Here is a 22,869-nt window from a genome sequence, read left to right as displayed (position 1 = left end):
GTTCTTTATTGTTTTTGTAAATAAAGTGTGTTTCCTTTTTCTCTGAGTGTTTAATGTTGGTCTGGCAACAAAAATAAAAAGAACGATATCTCTCCTGAGAGCCTTCCTCGTTAAATCAAGGATAAATAATGAGTCAGGAATCGGCTACCAGTGACAAACACCAATTATGCTTTCACACCCGCAGATAACTGCTGTTTGTTTTTTCCCAGGCATTCTTTACAAAGGCAGCGGGGAGAACCAGTTCATCTCCCTCCAGCCCCCTGTGGTCTCCACCGTCATGGGGAACGGGCGGCGCAGAAGCATCTCGTGTCCCAGCTGTAATGGACAGGCGCTCGGAAACAAGCTGTTAGCGCCTGTGGCTCTGGCATGGGGCATCGACGGAAGTCTGTACGTCGGAGATTTCAACTACATCCGACGAATCTACCCGTCTGGCAACGTGACAAGTATCATGGAGCTCAGGTACGAGCGGGGCTCTTTGGTCTGAATATTTGTTTCAACATGGTTTCTTAATTCAAAGAAAAGTAGATGTGGGTTTATGTCACTGTTGATTCTTCATCTCGGTTCCTTAAAGTCTTTATATGTGATTCTTCACACTTAAATGTAGAACTCAAGTATCTCCTCTGAAAATAACTCTGTGAGTCATGACTGTCTACAATGGGTGTAACACCCGAGTCCCACTGTCTGTGATGTTTTCAGAGTTTTCAGAGTCATATCTTCACTTTGTTTACATCGCCGGGACGGCCGGCTGACTCCTCCCCTCGTGTATAAAAGTTGTTTAATTGAGGGACTAGAGAAAAGAAGAATAACATACTGTACTCACTGCTTAACTGTGTTTCTAGATCACGCTCATTTCAGGTAAATTTACATGCAGTGTGAAGATACGAGCTTAATAAAGATCGCTAGCATTAGCATGCTAACACAACAATGCAGCGCAAGTTGTTTTGGTTTCATGCTGGTGCTCAAGGGCGACATCTGCTGGATCAAAAAATCACATATAAAGCCTTTAAGCAAATTGTACAAATTCCAAAGTCCATTCAATTTCATGTAAAAGAAAGATGAAAGGACAAATGATGATCAAGAGATGAGACATGTATCATGCTGAATTTTTACTGCATTCACTCACTCCTGAACAAGACCCCGAGATTCTTAAATTCCTGCACTTGGGGCTTTAAAATGTGAAAACATTCAAATATGAGCTGTTGTACATTTTGGATCCCACATGCTACATTTCCTCCTCGGTGCGGAGGAGGACGTGAAATTCATGGTCGACAGACCTTCAGTCACACACGTCTCTCCTTTACCCACAGAAATGAGAAATCTTTTCCCTATCCGTCTCCATAATTAGGAAAGACTTCCTGTCTTCAGCGTGTAATTGGGATGATTTACGCCCTTGTGCCAAGTTGGCTTCTGTCAGCAAGGACTCTGATTTGGCCAGTTGGCGGGTTTCAAAGTGGCAGATGTTGACTTAATGTACATTTGGCCGATTCATCCTTCAGGAGAGGCGTAGATGACAAACATATGAGATGTGACGGTTGAGGACGGAGGTCGCCGTGGTTTAGGCAGGTCGTTATTCTTGAAGTGGTTAGTATGTTAGTGTTAAAGTTAACCGGGTGGATGTTGGGGAAGTGTGCAGGGCTGCAGGAAAGAACCTTTTTTTAGATCAGTTAAGCAACAGAAAATAGTTTGTTTTTTTTGGACTGGTTGGAGAAAAACAAGCTCTCTGAAACTTTTTTTAACAACTTTTTTGACATTTTTAAGACCTAACATCTAATACATTAACTGTCTAAATATTCAGCAAATGAATCGATGATGAAATAAATTGCAGTTCTTGCAGCGCCAGTAGCCTAACAGAGGCCTTAAGGGCCTTTTCAGCTCCATGTAAGACTGATCTGCTCCCCGCCGAGCTGAGCACAGCACAAGGTCTCACTTACCGATCTTGCACTGTGCTGAAGTTAAAACATTTTCACAAGGCGCCTTGTGACGTCATCTCCTGCGTCCAATAGGAAAGAAGATCAGATCACAACAAACAGTGTTCCGCTTTCCTGAGCTCTAGTTTGCACACCCACCGCGACATTGGAGAGAAATCTGTAAGTTGGAAAGAAATGTCCAACAGTTAGGGCGTACCAGGTGTGTTTAAAACAGCAGCAGAAATGTGCGACGTGAAGAGGTCGTTATAGAGCTGCAGCTCCTGGACGAACCTAAAGTAACCCAAATCCTGTCGTGCCCTGAGGATCTCATGAACACACACCCTCTCATTCTGTGCTGCTTGTCTCCTCCTCCTCAGCAGAAGGAAGATCAGGGCTTTCTTCTGAATAGTGGACAGATACAAAAATACTGTGCATCCAAAAATGAGCTACTTTCCCGACTATTGTCAAAATAGTGGTCACCTAGTAACGTGCCCTGTTGCTTTTCGCTTTTCCAGTGGGAGGCCGACCTGTGGCTCCTTTCCATAAGTCGTTCTTCACTCTCTCTCTCTCCCTGCTTTCTGCCTCGCTCCTCCGTCCTATCTCCAGAATAAAGAGCCTAAAAAGCCCCAAAATAAATAGAAAAGAAAAGAAAAGAAATTGCATTCCTAGCGGTGTGAATGGGACGCAGGCGGCTTGCTGTAGGAGAGAATGCGTGCTCAGCAAACCCTTTTTTTCCAAGATAAATAATGGTTTTAGAAATGGTTTGTGTCTCCAAGCAACTGTTTTGCTCTGTTAACAAGGTGAAAAACATAACACACTACTAAAAGGACTCATAGTGTTGGCTAAATGGAATCGAGTCGGACATACTGAGGATATTTTTAGGCTTATATTCGTCGCTACTTTGTGCTGATGTCGAGGCTTTATTTCTATTTCTTCTCGTGTCTGTTGCTTGCTAAATACTTACTGATTTTAAACGTAATGTTCGTCTCTTTCAAACATTTAAAGACCAGGGTGGTTTCAGTTTTCAGTACATGTGATGCATGCTTGTTTTTATAAGAGTTTAAATCCATACGGGATTCCCTTTCAGCCGCTGTTAGTCTGTATTTAGATTTCTGGCTTCAGTGGCCAATCCAACAAGTGGCAGAATCAATATTTCAATACCAGCGGTCAAATTGGGAAGAACCAGTGGTAAAGTAGGACGAGGCTTCATGAAGACGGGGAGTACACATCCTGCTCTCTGTGGGGTTTCAAACTCTCGGCCACAGTCCCCCGCTCCTCCACTCTCTGCCAAACATCATTTTGTCATCGCCTGAGACTTTTCTCCAGCGGCTGTGTTGATTCTTCAAGGGGATATTTTTTGACTTTCTGCATCTCGACTGTTTTTGTGTTGTTGTTTTTTCTCTTCCTTCACTTAATACTGTGAGTGGTGAAAAAAAAAAAAAAAGAGGCTGTGCATTTTAAGCTAAATTATTGAGTCCTTCTTGGCACTTACTCCTCGTGGTTTCACAGAGGATAACACGGCTTAAGGCAAGAAAAAAAAAAGAGCCTTTAAGTCCTTTGACAATAAGAGTGATCGGGCAAAGAACAGCCTTGACAATGAGAAGTCAAAGTATCCTTTAAAGATGTACCTATTTCATTCTCTGGATTCTTTTTCCCTCTCTTATTTCTTCTGCTCCCTCTGTCATAGAAATAAAGACTTTAGACACAGGTAGGTGTTCAGTCTGACTGCATGCTTCTTTAAGTATTCTCCATACATCACCATCTGTACCATCCTCCCATTGGAGCTCTGATGACTCTCTCTTTCACAGTCGCCTTTTAGTCCCCGTGATTACCGTTAACTTCAGCAAACCAATCACAGCTTGATTACGTCTAAAACAAGAGGTTTGTTTGGATATGTGCGATGTAACTACTGATGACATCGCAGCAGCAAAACACTGCAACCTTTTCACAAAATGTAAGTATTTCTAGATGTGACATTTAAAGCAGAAAAGTCAAATCGCTGCGGTAAGCGGTACCATTGTGAAGCTCTTAGTTACATCTACTGTGACATGTTGTAATCCAGAGGGAGTTCACACGACTGCTTTGTGTTGAAAAATGACGTCAACCGCAGCAGATCAAAGGGAAGATAGACGGCAATTAAGGTTGTTCTTAATTAAACGGATCATAAGAGAAAGACATGCAACCACACATAAAAGTGAAAACAGCTACGTTAAGTCGGCGCTCAAGGCGGTGTCCCTGCTGAGAAGAGAATATGTACAAGATTTCTGTGTGAATCTTTTAAATCTGTTTGTCCGCCGACGGCAGCAGCAGCAGCAGCAGCAGAAGTTTCCACCTTCTTGCTTTTGCTTCAGGATGCATTCTCTTATCCTTCATCTATTTTTAGATTTTTAGCAGCAGCGTTTTGATCAATGCCAGTGTCCGAGCGCTTTCCCCCTCTCACACGGCCACCACAGCAGAGACATTAAAGCTGTAAAGTGAAGTGCAGCAGCACCCGACTTGTTTTCTGTGACACCAGAATATAAACTTTGTTTTTGATTCTGCTCCGAAAAGGTGCCATGTAGCTCTGATGTCCGGGTCACCGTCAGTCCACCAAGACGCACGCTTCCCTTTAAGGTTTGTTTTCTCAGAATGGTTTACACCTCAAAGGTTTTTCTTTGATCTGAACCAAAGAAAAAAACAGACTTGAGGCCTGAGAAGGACCGGAAGAATATTAGAAAACAGAACCAGAAGTGCATAGTCTCGACGCTTGTTTCAAAAGAAGTGTGTTTCCTTAGACTGCATGTGGAGTAGAAGAGAGAGTGGTTTAAATATGTCCACTGGGCTTTTTCTTTTATGTTAGCGTCAGTGTGCAGGTAATGGTTTTTTATTCTGTCATGAGCAATAACGTCAGCTTGGTTGGCACACAGGTTAGCATGACATGTTACTTAGATGTGCATGTGGGCTTATCTGGCTTATCATTATCCACCCTTGTCTGTTTAGGTTTACCTCTGTATTTAAGTTTCTCTTTGTAGAAGCAAACTCCAGAACTTTGTGTTTGGACTGGATTTATGAAATGATGGATCAGTTGGAGGCGACTAATTGTTGCCTGCTAGGCACTGCCAGCTACCAGGACAGGACATTGTGGTCGTGCGATCAGGAGATGATCAGCACCTGCGCTATAGAGCACCATGGGACGGACGGGGCCATGATGGGACACTCATGATGGATTTAGAAGATTTGAGAGGAAGGTTTTTGAAAATGTACGTCGAACAAAAAAGAGCGAGAGTCACTGACTGATGTGGTGGTGAGATTGCAGAAAGAAAGAGATATGAGGATATGGTCAGAGTGGGAAGATTAACAAAGTATTAGAAGTAAGTCCAATTGGGAAGCAGGTGGCCGAGTGGTTGGTTTGTGCGCTCCCATGTGCAGAGGCTGTAGTCCTTGAAGCAGGCGGCCCAGGTGGCTCCTCTCCCCCATGTCACCCCTCCTCCAATTTCAGACTCCATCCTGTCTCTCCAATAAAAGCCCAAAAATAAATCCAGAAATAAGTCAAATGAATATATTCCTCTTAACTCACTACACCTCTGGTTCAACACAATTAGCTTCACAAAGGTACTCGTTTTTGCAGGACTGTTCTGCTGGACTTTTGTTAGAGTCACTTGTTGTGTCCATCCATGAAGGGTTAACTGTGCTGTAAAAGAAAGAGTCACTCATGAACGTCTCGCTGAATACTTTACTGAAACTTGATCTCAGTCTCTCATTTTGATCCTTTTTACTTTAACTCATAATTGGCTGTCACATTTTTTACAACTCCATCTCCATCATTTCACAACGATGTTTCATCGCCGCATTCATTTTGCCGTCACATTACCCCGCTTTCAAAAAGCCAACCGGTATTGACTGAGGTACCATTAAGCATGGAGCACGAGCAGAGACGCCCGTGTTTATGAGTTGACAGTGGAGTGAGCAATTTTTCATGTTAACTGCCTCTGTTTTTAGCTCTTTAATGACACTTAAGCACCTGCTATGTGTCAACTCGGCCTTATTGGAGCACTTTAACTCGATCGTTTCTCTGTGTTTTGAATTAGTTTAAAAAGGGACCATCACAGAAAACGATTAATTTAATTGGCTTTCTAATTAAATTTGTATTTGTTTAACTAACAGTCAATCATGTGTTGCAAAATCTGTGATCTGCCATGCCTGATACAAAAAGGTTAAGATCCATTAAGAACCATTAATGCAAATGAGTGACGCACGATGCTTCCCATTAGTTGTTAACACAATCAAGTCGTTTCTGGTATTTCAGGCTTTTCCCAACCGGGGGATCCAGCACATAAGTTTTCATATTTGCTTTGTAAGCTGTAAGCCGTCTGCAGTGGTATCCTGTTAAATTCTGTTTGACTTCCATCCCTTCAACCTCTGCTGTCTCACGTTCTGTCTTTTCTTTTTTTTCACTCACAAAGACTCCAATTTTTCCTGCTGCACGTCTTTTTTTTTTCAAAACATTAAAAAGGACATTATTTTCTTCTTCAGTTCATTAGCCACATAAAAGACAATTATAGCTCCTTGTTTGAGGTTGATGATAAGGTTTATATGTTAAGCTGCAACTTGATTGGAAGAAACAGTTGCACCTAATTGGGCACTGTGGCGTGCGTTTCACCAAACAACATCCTTAATGACTGCTTAAATGCTCGGAGTATAACCTGATTAACAATCTGCATTCACTTTCTGCCAACTCTATTAATGCAATTTCAAACTGAATAGTGTGAACAAGGTCCCCCTGATGCCATTTCACTTAAATCCATGGCATCACTCTGGAGGGTATTCACAGAAATAAAGTGAAGTTGTAGTTTTCATAACTGAGTTTTTCTGTCTCGGATGCAGTAACAACCCGGCTCACCGCTATTACCTGGCTACTGATCCGGTGAGCGGCCAGCTCTACGTGTCAGACACCAACTCCAGACGGATCTACCGACCCAAAATCTTAACCGGGACCAAGGACATGCAGTCGAACGCAGAGGTGGTGGCGGGGACCGGGGAGCACTGCCTGCCCTTTGACGAGAACCACTGTGGTGACGGAGGCAAAGCTCCAGAGGCCTCTCTCACTGGACCCAAAGGTACAGTTACAAACTAATGAAGATGTCGTTTCTCAGATGGAGGGGCGGGACACGCTGATGGGTTTCTAAGACAGGGGGGAACAATGGCGGAATTAAAATCTATGTGCACCATTTGGATCAGTGCCAACGCAACACGCTCTCTGATTTTATTGGATTTATTTGAGACATGGGTCATGTGTTGGTGTCAGTAAGCCTGTCAGCTTAAAACAATACAGCTGGTGTGCTACAACAAAAAGTTGTTGATGGATCCTCCAGGAGTATAATGCATAAATTATTTTGTATACTTCCATAAAAGTTCTTTCTTTTTTCTCAAGCCGCTCTGGTGTAAGTTAAGTCTACAGGCATCTAAAGCTTAAAGTAAAAGCTACCCAAAAGGCTATTACCCACTCTGCACAACAGGTAGCCCACATTCAAATAGCACATGGCCATTTGTGCTTGGATTGCTCACTTTTCCATAAAGTCCTCTGGATGAAAAGGCCAAGATGAATTGTTGTGTGCGAGTCGTTGCCCGCTCTGAATGCCAAACTGCAATAGCTCAGCTTCGGCTGGGTGATAAAGGCTCATGAAGGCAATCTGAGGGAGCGACTCTAATGATGGAGTGGGTGGAAGCCGAGACCAGAGAAGAAACAGCAGATGGCTCCTGTTTTTTTTTCTGTTTTTTTTTCTCCCCTCAGACATTTGGTCAAATCTGCTCAAATGTGACACTTTTCATCCGTCTGAGGCTCTCAGACCGTCAAATAGCCGGGCTTCCAAAGATTCACCGTGGGCTCCCTGGGCTCGTCAATGTTTTAGCAGAAAGCAATCTTGTGCAGACCTAGCCACAGGTCAAACCAAACCACTCACCTTCCATAGAAGCTTTTAAAGGCTTCATTGAAAAAGAAATCGTACTCTGAGGGGGAAAAACAGAAAGTGAAGCTTTATTCAAAACATTCTGAAATCCTGAATGCACCTAAGCAATCTTTTCCCTATATGAGCTGCCTTCAGTCTTTGGAATAAAAGTCAGTACCGCAGCATGCTTAAACCAATGTGGAGAATGAAAAAATAGTCCTCCCTGCATGTGAGGTATGATTGAATCCCATAGGTGCTGTTCTCTATTAAGCAGCCCGGTGACACGGGGAGGCAGTGTGGAGGCCGCCGTGCCCTGTTAATGTATTTTCCCAGTTTGGGACAAATGGTTATTGCAGCTCCACAACTGGCTCGGCTGCAACTTAGAAACTCTGAGCTGACACTCAGTCATTGAGACAATTTAGTCCGCAGTCGTCACCATGGCAACTGCCTGTCTTTCAACCCCCTTTTTTTTTTTCATCAAAAATTGGCCGGAGCTGTCATTTCCGCTCCCTCGCTCATTCATTTCTCAAATGGTGTGCAGATTGTTGATGATTGCCTGTGTCCCAAAAAAAAAAATGTCAGAAAATCTCCACACACAAAAAAAAACAAAAACTCACCACTCATTGTCACCCACATCCTTTTTTTAGAGAGGAGGAGGGTTACAAGATGCGGCAAGTGCATATATACCGTATGAATACAGCCTTTCCCACTTCTGCCTCAGAAATTATTTAATACCAGAAAAGCAGTCTATGAATTATTGACTGCTGTGCTTTTTGCAGTGACCTGAATAATGGGAAGCCAAGCTTGACACATGTATCCATCGTGTTCTGTCCACTGAGTCATGCAACCAGAGATGCCGCATATCTGCCATGTTTTGCTCCGGTCACAAGGCTTTTTTTTTCTTTCTTTCTCTCTCTCCGTCTCGTCTTTTCTCCCCTCTTACTTGCTGTCAACAGGCATCGCCGTGGACAGGAACGGCATGATTTACTTTGTTGACGGCACCACAATCAGAAAGGTGGACCAGAACGGCATCATGTCCACTTTCCTCGGTTCCAACGACCTGACGTCTGCTCGCCCCCTGACCTGCGACAACAGCATGGACATAAATCAGGTGACTTGAGACGCCCAAGTGCCAGACAGTTGTTAACCCTGCCCTGCAAGCTCGAACAGAGCATGCTGCAGCGCCACCTTGTGCCCCCCCCACCACCCCTCTTCCAGTTTCCACACCCATGACTCATCATTGATATTCAGCCTTTAACAGCTTATACATTACATATGCAGCATAACTCGTCTTATCCAATATTGTATTTTGAAGGTTTTTCCAGGGAGAGCAGGACATGAAGGGGCATGTTTTAAATGTACCTTATTGCAATATTTTGATTAACACTTTCCCAAACTCTTCCCTCTGCAAAGTAAAAGACCTTTTTTTACATGCTGCTCCGTCAGTCTGGATCCTTATGCAATTAAATTTGAAATTGCAAAAACACTGGTCTCTCTCTGGGAATTTAAATCACTGCAACGGGAAATGCTTGCTCTCTCTCTCTCTCTCTCTCTCTCTCTCTCTTTGGCTGCTGTTTAAAAGAATATTAGAACTAGATGTTTAAGTGTAATTCATTTATTGTTTGGCATAAGATCATTACGACACACTTATCTTGATGGTTTAAGATTACCCCCGCTGGTTTATAAAGTGCGGGATGTGTTTGTTTCATGGGTGGGATGTTTTGAATTACTCTTCTTATTGCATCTCTGCTTGTGTAATCCAATATGCTAGATTGTTTTTTTGTTTGAGCTCCTAAGATGTTTTCTGTTATCTGCTTTATGATGTCAGTCTGTGACATTGTCTTAGCAGAGCACTTTAAGAAAAAGAGTTTTAATCTCAGCAGGAGTCCCTGGTTAAATCAATGTTAAATAGAAGAGAAACATTACACTGACGGATCTTATCCAGGGGAAAAAATATGACAGATGAGCGAGAAAAAAAAAAGAAAGCTTCCAGTTCCTAGAACACCCAACAATATGAAGAACTGTGAAGAAACATCAGAGAGACGGAGAATAAAAAGTTCAGGTTTTTTTTTTTTCTGCTCTCGATTCAACAAGAGCAGCCTCTTTTCTCTGAAAGTACAGGAGAAAAATATGAGCAAGGAGGAAGATGTGATTTAGAGCAGGAAGTGGAGACATGAAGTGTTTATTGAAGAGATGAGTTTTCAGGTCACGGCAGATGATACGGAGGGAAGAATAATTACTCAGTTTGAGGGGGGCTTGTTTTGATGTGGCTGTGGGGCTGAATTTGTGCTCGTGGGCTCCTCTGGAAATACTCGGGATTGAGGACACTTTCCACCACACATGATAATGAAGCCGGGCCCCCGGGGTGGAGAGGCTGCAGCACATAAAACCTTTTGCTTCTTTTTGCTGCACTTAATGGCCGCCGGCTTTGTCCGACCAAATTTACTGTCTACCTTCTAAAAAAGAGATGGGGACATAAAAGCGGCACCGAGTCCCTCCACACACGATGTGTTACAGCATTACAATAGCATGACACCTCTTCCAAAGAAGAAGCTCCCTGTGTTTGAATGTTAATACCCCCCCCCCCCCCCTCATCATTTCACTCCCTTTCAAGTTTGGAGATCCGACTGTCGATGAATAGTGAAGAGAAGGCTTCATCAGATGCAAACTGTGGGTTCACACCTTCCATATCCTGTTTTATGCAGAACGAGATTTCTTAAGTGTGTTTTTCTGTGGAGAATGAAATTGCCACAGGATCAAGTTTTACCACTTCTACATCCCTTATGTGCAGCACACAGAACAGTGCTCTTTAGTTGTCTTGTGTTTTTTTGTTTTTTTAACAAACCAATTTACATTTTAATTAGACTCCTCGTGTTCATCTTCCATAAGGAAAGGGAGTACAACACTTCAAACAGGACACTTCAAGAGTAGATACAAAGAACTACAGAAGCAAAAAAAATCTCAATAACCCCCTGACCGCACATTTTATAAATACTCTTGTGTCCTACACAAAGGTTAGATAATAATAGAAATGAGAGATCAGAAAATGAGAGCGAGGGGGGGGGGACTGAAGGGTGTTTCTTTGGCAGCACGAGGACATATTTAAATGTAAACACAAGGAGAAAGTCATTTGTGTTTGTGTGTGTGTGGGTGGAGGACTTGAAAAGGGGAAAACATAAGAGACAAAGGATTACGCTTGTCACTTTTTTTTTGCTAATTACCGAGTCATTTGGTTTGAGCCAATAAAGACATAGTGTTGGCGAGATAGTGGGATCCTCAGGCATCCCTGCGAGAGAATTGGCTCGGTGCAGTTTGACGAGTGGCAGCCTTAAAGGCAGTTTGTTTTATTATTAATCACCCTTTTGGAAAAGCACAATTCAAAAAGCGTTTTGGACAGTTTTAATGACATAGTTGTGTATTTGAAGGCCGGGCCAGTCATTTGTGCTGCTACAAACAAGCGTGATATTCTCTGACACATTTCTGACAAGCAGACTGAAAGAGATGGCCAGGGTGGAATCTGATATCTGCTTGTGAATTTACCAGAATGTGATAATTAGTGGTGTCATTTTTTTTTTGCTTAATTTGACATCTTTTAATTGATGCCAAACTGTCCACCCAATGGGTTGCTTCTCTGCCCAGTAAGTAAGGCACAAATAGTGGCAGGAAGGTAGGAAGTGCACTATGAGGGACGTTTCTGCAGCTGTAATCAGAGGTTCTGTTTTTCAACAGGCATGGCAGGCAACTGCTTGGGGCCCCAAACCAGTAGGGGGCCCCTGAAAGCTGACAAACTTTAAAGGGGACATATTATGAAAAATCAATTTTCACAGTGTTGTTGAACATATATTTGGGTAACCTGAGAGTCTACTGACCCACAACATGTGAAATAAACCATCCAGTCCTTTGTTTGTGGTCTGCATAAGTCTTACAACACAGAGAAAAATGCTCCGTTTCAAATGTGCTCTCCTTGTGATGTCACAGTGGGATTCTGGGGGGGGGGGGGGACTCCACCCCCAGCCAAGAGCAAAACTTTATGAGCAGGTCCACCATTTTTATTCTCACTAGGGAAGGAGTGGGAAAACTCATTGCATTTAAAGAGACACACACCAAAACGGAGCGTTCTGAGAGAGCTGGTTTATACAGGGTCACAAACCTCCTCTGGTGCTTGATTCATGTTATATTTTGACCAAAGCACAGCACAGATGTTTCATTTAGACCACAGGGGGAGTGTTTGAAAAGGTGGAGAAGGGGGGATAATATGTCCTCTTTAAACCAAAGCAGTGACCTTAAATATGCACATTTTGCAATTACAGTAGGAATCCTACCTAAGAGGGCCCCCATCCGACAGCACTCACTCTCGTTGCCCTGCTAAGAGTTGCAGCATTATTGATGTGAAAGCAAAGTTTGTCAATGAAAGTCAACAAAGAAAAATGAAGAGGAGTTATCAGTCTATAGGAGAGAAAAAAGAGGAAGAGATGAGAGATGAGATTCAACTTTATTGTCATTACACATATACAAGTATAGAGTAACGAAATGAGGTATCTGAGAGAGACGCTGGGCCTTGCGATGCGCTCGCGCCGCCATCTTGGAGTAAGAGTAGGGACGTTGGCAAACATAATGGTGATGAACGCTAGTAATAATTTTTGCCTAGGTCCCCAACAGGCACTGACTTTAATACAGCCTCAAATGAAATAAACACTTAGTGCACTTAGTTAGAAATCTCCGCAGCAGCTCGACAAAATGTAAATGTTTAGACGGCACAGAGGGCATAATGTAAAACGTGTACAGTCACTGCGACCAGGATTATCCTGTAAATGTATGTATCAGCGGCATGGGCACAAAACGATAAGAGCTAATCTTCAACCCAAAAGGGATGTGATTATGGAAATTCCTTCTGGCCAGTTGAAATCGTGTTTTATACATAACCGAACTAAAATGATGGAACAAGAGACGACTCTGCAACTTTTATGTCAACTTTGGTTCTTGCACCAGGCGCCGTCTGATGTACCAAATCTTTATGTTTCACCTGTAGAGAATGCTACGACATAACTAGTTTTAGGCAGATGTATCATTGGACGTCTGAGAAAATAATAAACAGCGACAGACACTAATCCGATACTGTCCTGTATTTCAGGTGATTCTGGAGTGGCCCACAGACCTCGCGGTTAGTCCGATGGACAACTCTCTGTTCGTCCTCGACAACAACATAGTGCTGCGCATCACAGAGAACGGTCAAGTGAGCATCGCCGCCGGCCGACCCGTTCACTGCCCGTTGGCCGGACTGGAGCGAGGTGTGGCCGGTGGTCAGAGGGCGCAGTTGACCCCGCTGGAATTCGCCGTTTCCATCGCCATATCTTACCACGGCGCCATCTACATAGCAGAGACAGATGAGAGGAAGATGAGCAGGATCCGGAAGGTTTCTGTGGATGGAGAGATAACGCATTTGGCAGGCTCTCTCTCGGACTGCGACTGCAAGAACGATGCCAACTGCGACTGCTACCAGACAGGGGACGGCTATGCCAAAGATGCAAGGCTCAATGCTCCATCTTCGTTAGTGGCAGCTCCAGATGGAACCCTCTATGTGGCAGACCTGGGCAACATCCGCATCCGGGCCATCTCTAGGAACGGGCCAACTTTGACTTCCAGTGTGGGCACGTATGAGGTGGCTTCCCCCGATGCCCAGGAGCTTTATGTGTTTGACAGCAATGGCACCCACCAGCACACTGCGAGCCTGCTCACCGGGGACTTGAAATACTCTTTCAGCTACAGCACAGAGAACGACATCACAGCTGTCACTGACAGCAGTGGCAACACTCTGAGAATCCGCAGAGATCCAAACCGGACGCCAGTGCGTATCGTTGCCCCTGACAACCAAGTGATCTGGCTGACCATGGGCACCAACGGTGGACTGAAAACACTTACAGCACAGGGCCATGAGCTCGTGCTTCTTACCTACCATGGCAACAACGGTCTCCTGGCTACAAAGACATCAGAGATTGGCTGGACCACTTTCTACGAGTAAGTATAATTTAGACTGGCAGGTTCACTCTGTGAAAATCTGCCAAAGTGAGACTGATTTAGGTCACAATTCATTTAAGCTTTCTGCATCTGCTACATGCCCATTTGTACTAATAAAACACACCTCCCATTTTGTGCATACTAATAGACGTTATGTGAGCACATCCACTTGGCATTTTGGGAGATAGTTTTTGTGTTCAGGGAAAAAAGGATTCCCTAATTCTTAAGGATGAAGAGGCAGTAAAAATCGACCTTGCAGATAAGGGATGTGTTATTCCGAGTGCCTGAGCTGAGAGTGATTCTAATATCTCTGTAAATTGTTTTAAATTCTGAACTAAAAACCTGGAAAGATGAGGAGGCAAAAAGATGAAACTGTGTTCTTTCTTGTCTCACAGCTCAGTATGAGTTTACTCTATAATTGGTACTTACCTGCACACTGCTTTAGGGGCTCATTTAATTGAAACCTAATTATAAAATGTGCCTCAGCTCTGTTGTATAGCCTAGTTAGACTGTAATAATATCCACAAAGTATGCTACTTCACCTCCTTGTTTCTAACATGACAAAAAAATGACGAGAAGAATCAGGTGTCCCATGAAGTGGAGGTTAGCAGGAGAGGAGCAAAGTTACATCAAATGTCAGGACCCCTCTATCCAATGACCGGGCCTGTCACTGATTGAATTTGTCTCCTCTGTTTGATTCACTGTCATGTCTCATTACACCATAAATGATAACCCTCTATAACTAAAACAGCAAAGCATTCAGTTGAGATTGTAATGACATATCAATCACCCAAATAATTGAATTCATTCACATAAAACTGGAGTGAAAAGGGTGGCTGATGAGATGTGTCACTCCCCCATATCAAATATTTGGATTGCGCCTCGGGTTGATGCAGACAGCCCCTCACTTACGCTCTGAGAACCGAACATGAGGGGGGGGAAAAGTGACATTTTAATTACAATAAAGTCGATCGTCTTACTCCACAAATACAGAAGAGCTGATAATTAAACACACTGTGGCACCGATCATTTCATGCTCTCTTTTGTCAAACAGCTATGACAGTGAAGGACGCCTGATGAATGTGACGTTCCCCACGGGGATGGTGAACAACTTGTACGCGGATATATACAGCGCGCTGACGGTGGACATCGAGAGCTCCATGTCCGAGGAGGAAATCAGCATCACCACCAATACCTCGACCATCCGTGCCTTCTACACTCTGGCTCAGGGTGAGTCAACCACACGCTCGTGTTTCCCCCACCTCTAAACTCCGGCGGCTAGTTTGTAAGCCGTTATTTGTCATTGTTTCAGAGGGGGTCGCCGGGGCAATGTTGAGTAAGCTTAAGTCGTGTATCATCACAGCTCAGAGGCTCTGACAGACGACAGTGTAAATGATTGCTCTCTCAGTGAGAGGGTTTCCAGTTACAGGGAGACACATCAACCTTGTATTTAAATGGTTTCTACTCTCTGCCAGAGCCAGATGGTCCAGTTATTTCAGCACATCACTCACATGCACTCTTTTTTGCAAAAAAAAAAGTATTTAATTTAGAATATTAAGGAGTTAAGTGCACCGACTACTTTTCTCATGGGAATATCTTTACATAAATTCTGGTGTGTAATCATGTACGCCTCTGTCCTAAGTTGCTCTTTTTTTTTTTTTTTTTTTGCTCTCTATTTGATTACAATCAACAGACCAATGTAGAAGTAGCTTTCAAGTGGGCTTCGACAACTCGCTGAGGATTACCTATGCCAACGGGATGGACACCCACTACCAGACAGAGCCACACATCCTGGCAGGCGCCGCAAACCCGACTGTGGCCAGACGCAACATGAGCCTGCCAGGGGAGAGTGGGCAAAACTTGGTCGAATGGCGCTTCCGCAAAGAACAAGCCAGAGGGAAAGTAATAGTGTTTGGACGGAAACTCAGGGTACGTTTCATTTTCTTTTTCCCCCCTCTTCTTCCTTGTGGCATATGTAAATGATCAGCAACCCCTTGCATACAAGAGCGGCTGCTCTTGGCCTTGTTTCCCCCCTAAGTGATGGATTGTTACAGTGAGAAATGAATGAATTGCAGAAGGTAAAAATCTGATTGGACAGATGTTTCTTTTCTATGTCTGTAGCTGTCATGCCTTTTATTATACATTTAAGAAAAGGTGTATTTTTTCTATCTTTTGAGGTTTTGACGGTTGCATCAACATGTAGTCCCTGATGTCAAGAGCTTTCGATATTTTTTAGCACACCTCGTCTCATTTCTCTCAGCGTAGAATCTGACACACAGATTTATGATTAAGGGTACTTCATGAACTCAACTTTGGATGGCTGCGTTGCCTTTTGAGTAATTTTTTATATCTATTAAATTTGAGAGGTTATGATTTAAGTGTACCTGAACAACAGCCAGAGCGTCTCTCCGTTTAATGAGCCTTGTAAAAGGGGGTGTAAATCTTCTGACAATCGCAGAGAGAATTCTTGTGAATACCTTTAGAAAGACGTCCAGAGAAAGAACAGTCGTCCCTGTATTGTAAAGACTGTGTGCTGATTGTGTGTTTTCTTTCTTTCTATCAGTTAGATATAAATTATTAGTTTTGTTAGCAGCCGTGAGATGAGTTGTCGTTTTAGTTCTCATGTATATTTTTCCACAGGTGAATGGACGGAACATCCTCTCAGTCGATTACGATCGCACGCTGAGGACCGAGAAGATTTACGATGACCACAGGAAGTTCCTCTTAAAGATCATATACGACACAGCGGGCCACCCGGTGCTGTGGATGCCCAGCAGTAAGCTGCTGCCGGTGAACGTGAGCCGCACTAGCAGCGGGCAAATCAGCGCTCTGCAGAGAGGGCCCACCACTGAGAGGCTCGAGTATGATGGCCAAGGCCGCCTGATTTCCAGGGTGTTCGCTGATGGAAAGATATGGAGCTACACCTACCTGGAGCAGGTGAGAAAAAATAGCCGGACATGAGGAAGCACTATGTACCATTTACTGTACGCCCGGCCTGTCATTATCACTACAGGGTGAATAAAGTCCCTGACATGTAGCCGAGGTCACCCTGAAAAAGGCTTAATATGCCATAACCACCAGCTCCGTTTATATAATGACACTTTTTGCAGGGAATACTTAGAAAACACCGTCATTAATGTGAAATGCCTTGAGATTAAGTAGCCTCATTTACAAGGTTTAGATATTAAAATGTGGAGGAAGAGGTGTCCACAAGCTATGCCTCAAATCTCTAGCATGTCATTCAAATTCTGAGGCAATGTCATGTCATTCCCCACTCTCTCTCCCTGATTTCCAACTCTGTCCACTGTCTTATCTCTCCAATAAAGGCACAAAAAGCCAAAAAAATTCATCTTAAAAAAAAAAAATTCTGTGGCAAACCCAGGAATCAATCAATCATTATTTGTATAGCGCCGTGTTATCTCAAGACACTTTACAGAAGAGCATATTTGTATTCCTCGAGTTCCTGTTGTCCACACTTCCTCGCCGCTGAGGTGGAGGTCGGAGCAGGCCGTGCATGATGAGGACGACGACGGTGGTGGTTGTGGGGACGACACAGTCCGATGGTGGAGGCTGGTCGTCAGGCGGTGGTTGAGGGACATTAAAGAGTATAACCTGGTTTATCTAACTGCTTTTCTGCTACACAGTATTTCAGGGTTTTAAGAATAAGGCGCCAACATGGTCTGAACTGTCGAGCTTTCTAATTAAGTTAAAGGCCGAAAATGTGTTTTCCTTCACCCCATATTGTTCCGTCCTTATTTTATATTTTATTTCTCTTTTGCCTTTGCCTTATTTAGATTGGACAGCGGCAGAGAGATAGGGAGTGTGGGGATAAAAACATGCACCAAATAGTCTCAGGGCCAACGTCGAACCAGCAGCTTGTGTGTTGAGGTCTGCAGTCTTACAAAGGGGGGTGGCAGCTCTACATACTGAGCTAAACCAGGGGCGGAGTAGAACCTCGTACTCTTTTATTTGATCTGTGTGCAGCTGAGAGACAAACCTGGTGACTCTCTATGGCAACAAGTATGTTTAATATTGTTCAGGGTCCTTTACATACTAATGAAATGTGTCTTAGTCTTAGCAGCAGAACAGCAGCTGGATCAATACAGATACAACGCACCGGGCAGACTTTGATTATAAAAAATTCTGCAAGACCCCAAATTATTCTGACTGTGTTTACTAGTTGTTATTCTATTTGTGTGACTTTCTGACTATGAGATTTGTAAAAAAAATATTGAAATGCTTCTGTAAATAGTTTAGTAGTTTCATTTATCAGTACTTCAGGGTTCAGGTCTCCAAGTCTGCAGCCCCAGACTTCAGAGTATTCTATGCTAAATGAAGGTGTTTACTTCCTCACTTATAACAAAAATACACTGATGCAAGAATGTGTATAGATAGTATGATATGTTATAAAAAGGTAACTTATATCTGCATCCATCTGTGAATTCTGTTTTTAGAGTTTATTCATGAGAGCGCCGAGATGCTCAGCTATTAAAACATGCAGAGATTTCCTAGGCCAGTCTTGTCTGCATCCTGTCATTGCGTGCGTGACCTGGCGAGGCCATGTCAACTCTCTGACATAAGGAACACAGAGAGCTCAGGGAGCACAGGGAACCTCTGTGTAGCTACGGATGACTGGGCCTGACATTTTAACCGACAGGGTCGTACGCCTAAAGAAGACACGAGTACAAACTGCATTTACTGTAAATTAATTAAACGGCTCTCTGTGCGTCGTGGAAGTTAAAGGTCCCATATTCTGCTTTTTCTGGTTTTATATGCTCTTTAGTGTGTTTTCCAAGTGTCCTGTGCATGTTTAGGCACATCTATGTGCAAAAATTCAAAGTCCGTGGAAACGCGGCTTCTCCTACGTCCTCCTGTTAGCTGTAGCATTAGCTGCATGTAACGCTCGGTTCTAGCCCCCCTCGATAAGAATGTGTCAGTCAGACGTCTTGTCAGTGTGAGATCACTGATCTAAGCTCATTGGCTCGTTGTGGCATCGTGTTGAACTTTCCGAGAAACGTGCTGAGCAACTGACCAATAACGACAGAGCAGATCGGACCAATCAGAGCAGACTTGGCCCACGTTGGGTCTAACAGTGTGGGCTCAGCAGAGCGTAGCTGACGGACTCAGAGCGGAGAGGGAGCAAGGAGGAGCAGTACATGAAAACAGACACTTTTTTCTAACTTTATCTATTGTGAACGTACAAAAGTAGGAACATAGATTAAATTTATATCATATAAAAATGAACACAGGTAATGTAGCATGTTGACTGCAAGACAATATAGTTTAAAGTAAGCTGGGTTTTCTGCATTGACAGATTTCACAATTGGCAGCACACCCGCCTGGCATCACACATATATTATCAGGGTGCGATTTTCCGGGGGGGACGGGGGGTATTTCCCCCCCCCTCTGGTCTATATAGCCCTGCCTCTGCTGAATTATTTTTATCTCCGGTGGGGACAAAATGTGTCCTCCAACAACTTCTTTCATGTAAAGTAAACTCCATGCAGCCACCGTCACTCCGTCTCGTTTCAAAGAGAACTACTCTCGGAGATTCTGCTCCGAGACGGAGAAATGTGGGCGGGTCTAATTTTACATTGGCTAATTTAGTCGACATGACATTAGGATTGACAGGTGGTTTGACCGATCACAAATTTCTGTAGCATTTAATACACAAAAACAGGATTTATCAAAGCACTTTTCTTATATTAAAGCTGACGTCTTACAGAGAGCGCTACTTGATGAATTAAATGTTACAAAATTGATTAAAATATTCCTGCATATGCAGTGGTTAAATTCAAGTTCTGAAATTGTTTTAATTAAGTTATTATTCTATGTATAGATATATATATATATATATATATATAATAATTACTTAATTAAAACCATTGAATAATAAGAATAATTCTATAATATAATTATTCTATAAGAAATTATTCTGAAAGAAGTAGACTAAAAGGCTTCAAAGTCTATAGGCCCCTGTTGTTCATAAAGTTTCTGTTTATTTTACAAATCGCACCCTGTATATTATGCATATCACACAAATCAACAAAACACTTGATTTTTTTCTCTCCTTTCTCTGCAGTCTATGGTTCTCCTGCTCCACAGTCAACGCCAGTACATATTTGATTTCGACTCCCTGGACCGACTCTCGGCTGTAACGATGCCAAGCGTAGCACGCTACACCATGCAGACCATCCGTTCAGTGGGCTACTACAGGAACCTTTATCACCCGCCGGAGAGCAACGCATCGGTGGCTGTGGACTACAGCGAAGACGGCCTCCTGCTGAGAGTAGCTCACCTGGGCACAGGGCGCCGGGTTCTGTACAGGTACCGCCGCCAGAACAAACTGTCGGAGATCCTGTACGACAGCACCAGAGTCAGCTTCACCTACGACGAGACCGCCGGGGTGCTGAAGACCGTCAACCTGCAGAATGAAGGTTTCATCTGCTCCATCCGTTACCGGCAGGTGGGCCCCCTGGTAGACCGGCAGATTTTCCGCTTCAGTGAGGACGGCATGGTCAACGCCCGCTTTGATTACACCTACGACAGCAGCCTGCGGGTCACCAGCGTGCAAGGCGTCATCAACGAAACCCCTCTGCCCATCGACCTCTACCAGTTTGATGACATCTCTGGAAAGGTGGAACAGTTCGGGAAGTTTGGGGTCATCTACTATGACATAAATCAGATCATATCCACCGCAGTCATGACCTACACCAAGCACTTTGATGCACACGGGCGCATCAAGGAGATCCAGTACGAGATATTCCGCTCGCTCATGTACTGGATCACGTTCCAGTATGACGACGTGGGCCGAGTCACCAAGCGAGAGATCAAGATTGGCCCCTTTGCAAACACCACCAAGTACAGCTATGAGTACGACGTGGACGGCCAGCTCCAGACCGTGTACTTGAACGACAAAGTCATGTGGCGCTACACGTACGACCTCAATGGAAATCTGCATCTTCTGAACGCAGGAAACAGCGCCAGACTTCTTCCTCTACGCTACGACTTGAGAGACCGCATCACCCGCCTGGGAGATATCCAGTACAGGATGGATGAGGACGGTTTCCTCCGTCAGAGGGGAGCAGAGATCTTTGAGTATAACTCCAAAGGACTCTTGGTGCGGGTCTACAGCAAGAGCAGTGGCTGGACGATTCAGTACCGCTATGACGGACTCGGACGCAGAGTTTCCACCAAGACAAGCTTGGGCCAACACCTGCAGTACTTCTACGCAGACCTGAGCTACCCGGCCAGGATTACACACGTATACAACCACTCCAGTTCAGAGATCACGTCGCTCTACTATGACCTGCAGGGCCACCTGTTTGCTATGGAGATCAGCAGTGGGGAGGAGTTTTACATCGCCTGCGATAACACCGGCACGCCTCTGGCCATCTTTACAAGCAACGGCCTCCTGGTCAAACAGCTCCAGTACACGGCATATGGCGAGATCTACTTCGACTCCAACCCAGACTTCCAGCTTGTGCTCGGGTTTCACGGGGGACTTTATGACCCCCTGACCAAGCTGCTGCACTTCGGGGAGCAGGATTATGACATAATGTCTGGAAGGTGGACCGTTCCAGATGTTTCTACTTGGAAAAAACTTGGCAAAGAACCAGCGCCTTTTAATTTATACATGTTCAGAAACAACAACCCCATCAGCAAAGTCCATGAAGTGAGAGAGTATGTTGCAGGTAAGACATATCACAGTTAAAGCTATGACTATTGTTGATGATGATTGATTAGGTTCTGCAGCTAATAACTGGATCAACTATCCGTATGTGTCCACCTAGCATTTTTTTATGAGCACCAGCATCTTTTTTTTCAGTTGTTCTAAATGAGCAGAGAGCGTTAACAGCAGCAAGCGGCCCCCTAGGAAAAAAGAGCGCAGTGTCTAGCGACTTTTTTTCTGAGCACTCCGCTTTTGTTGTGCGGCCGCTCCGAGCGCTTCAACTGGAAATCTTTCAACTTTTCAGGAAGGTGCTGTTGACGTCACCGGCGCTCTTTTCCAAATGTATGATAGTCCTTCTAGTTTTGCTGCCTATGGAGTATGTCTTGTACTCACATCCTCCTCGCTCCGTGTCTGATCAGGAAATAAACGATCTCAAATATAAAACGTTCAGTAAAAAGTAACGGAGCAGTGTCGGTCATGCAGCGGTCGTTGTCAACAGACTGTTGTCATAGAGACAGGACTGACGTGCAACGCTTTTCTTCTTACACACAAACACTTCATGCTAGCACCCCTGAGTGCACAACCAGCGTTTTTCTACCCGGAAACTATGACAGGTGGACACATAGTCCTTTTGTATTTTGAATACTCAATGTTTACATTGAATGCTAACTTTTTTTTTATCAGATTTTAAGCAAAAATAAATTTGTTTTACGATCATATTCCAAATAAAAACATTGGATCCCCACAACAGGGAGGCTGGTTATTATCAGTTTGCAAAAACAGTTGCTAATTATATTCTTTAAGCTAATGAATCACCTTATAGTAATCTATAAGGGGGATTCATTAGCCCACACTGATGTGCTCGGTGGTATTACTTTCTACATTTTACATCTACTGGAGAGATATTTACGTCATAGTCTTCATATTTATGTTTTAATTCTATTCATGTTTTTCTATTCTTTTGAAAGATGTACCATCTGAAGCAGTATGCAGCATGAATCTTCAAGCCAGGTTTTGAAAAAAGCGTCTTTCATGTTGTAACTTAAAAACGTTCTGTCTCTGATTTATTTCCCTCGAACAGATGTGAACAGCTGGCTCGTGACCTTTGGCTTTCATCTTCACAACACCATCCCCGGGTATCCGGTCCCAAAGTTTGATTTAAGCATGCCGTCCTACGAGCTGATGAAGAGTCAGCGCTGGGACGATCTGCCGGTGGGTAACTCGAATATCTCTCATGAATACTGAAGCGCAGAATAGAAAACAAGCAGAGTGGAAAAGCAACAATTATTCCCCTCCAACCAAAGATATGCTTTTTGAAAGTGCAGAGACTCAGAAAATTACTGCAGTTTTC

The 22,869-nt window shown here is 43.8% G+C and overlaps 1 protein-coding gene across 6 annotated transcripts in view; it reads left to right on the top strand.

Annotated features, from left to right (window-relative positions):
* si:dkey-237h12.3 (teneurin-3) overlaps nucleotides 1-22,869 on the top strand; it is a 186,729-nt gene that overhangs the window by 161,406 nt on the left and 2,454 nt on the right. For 4 of the 6 annotated variants that reach the window (XM_061047579.1, XM_061047577.1, XM_061047575.1 and 1 more), the window contains 10 exons: nucleotides 210-459; nucleotides 3,595-3,615; nucleotides 6,771-7,003; nucleotides 8,788-8,942; nucleotides 12,963-13,846; nucleotides 14,901-15,076; nucleotides 15,540-15,775; nucleotides 16,487-16,783; nucleotides 19,929-21,540; nucleotides 22,600-22,730. In XM_061047579.1, coding sequence (XP_060903562.1) covers nucleotides 210-459; nucleotides 3,595-3,615; nucleotides 6,771-7,003; nucleotides 8,788-8,942; nucleotides 12,963-13,846; nucleotides 14,901-15,076; nucleotides 15,540-15,775; nucleotides 16,487-16,783; nucleotides 19,929-21,540; nucleotides 22,600-22,730 — 3,995 coding nt within the window. The remainder of the gene's footprint in view (nucleotides 1-209; nucleotides 460-3,594; nucleotides 3,616-6,770; nucleotides 7,004-8,787; nucleotides 8,943-12,962; nucleotides 13,847-14,900; nucleotides 15,077-15,539; nucleotides 15,776-16,486; nucleotides 16,784-19,928; nucleotides 21,541-22,599; nucleotides 22,731-22,869) is intronic. The other 2 variants (XM_061047578.1, XM_061047576.1) reach the window with 1 other exon arrangement.

The sequence above is a fragment of the Labrus mixtus genome, chromosome 10, assembly GCF_963584025.1.
Source record: "Labrus mixtus chromosome 10, fLabMix1.1, whole genome shotgun sequence".
Taxonomy (NCBI): Eukaryota; Metazoa; Chordata; class Actinopteri; order Labriformes; family Labridae; genus Labrus; species Labrus mixtus.
The sequence above is the reverse complement of the archived record's forward strand: the minus strand, read 5'-3'. Positions and strand labels throughout refer to the sequence as shown.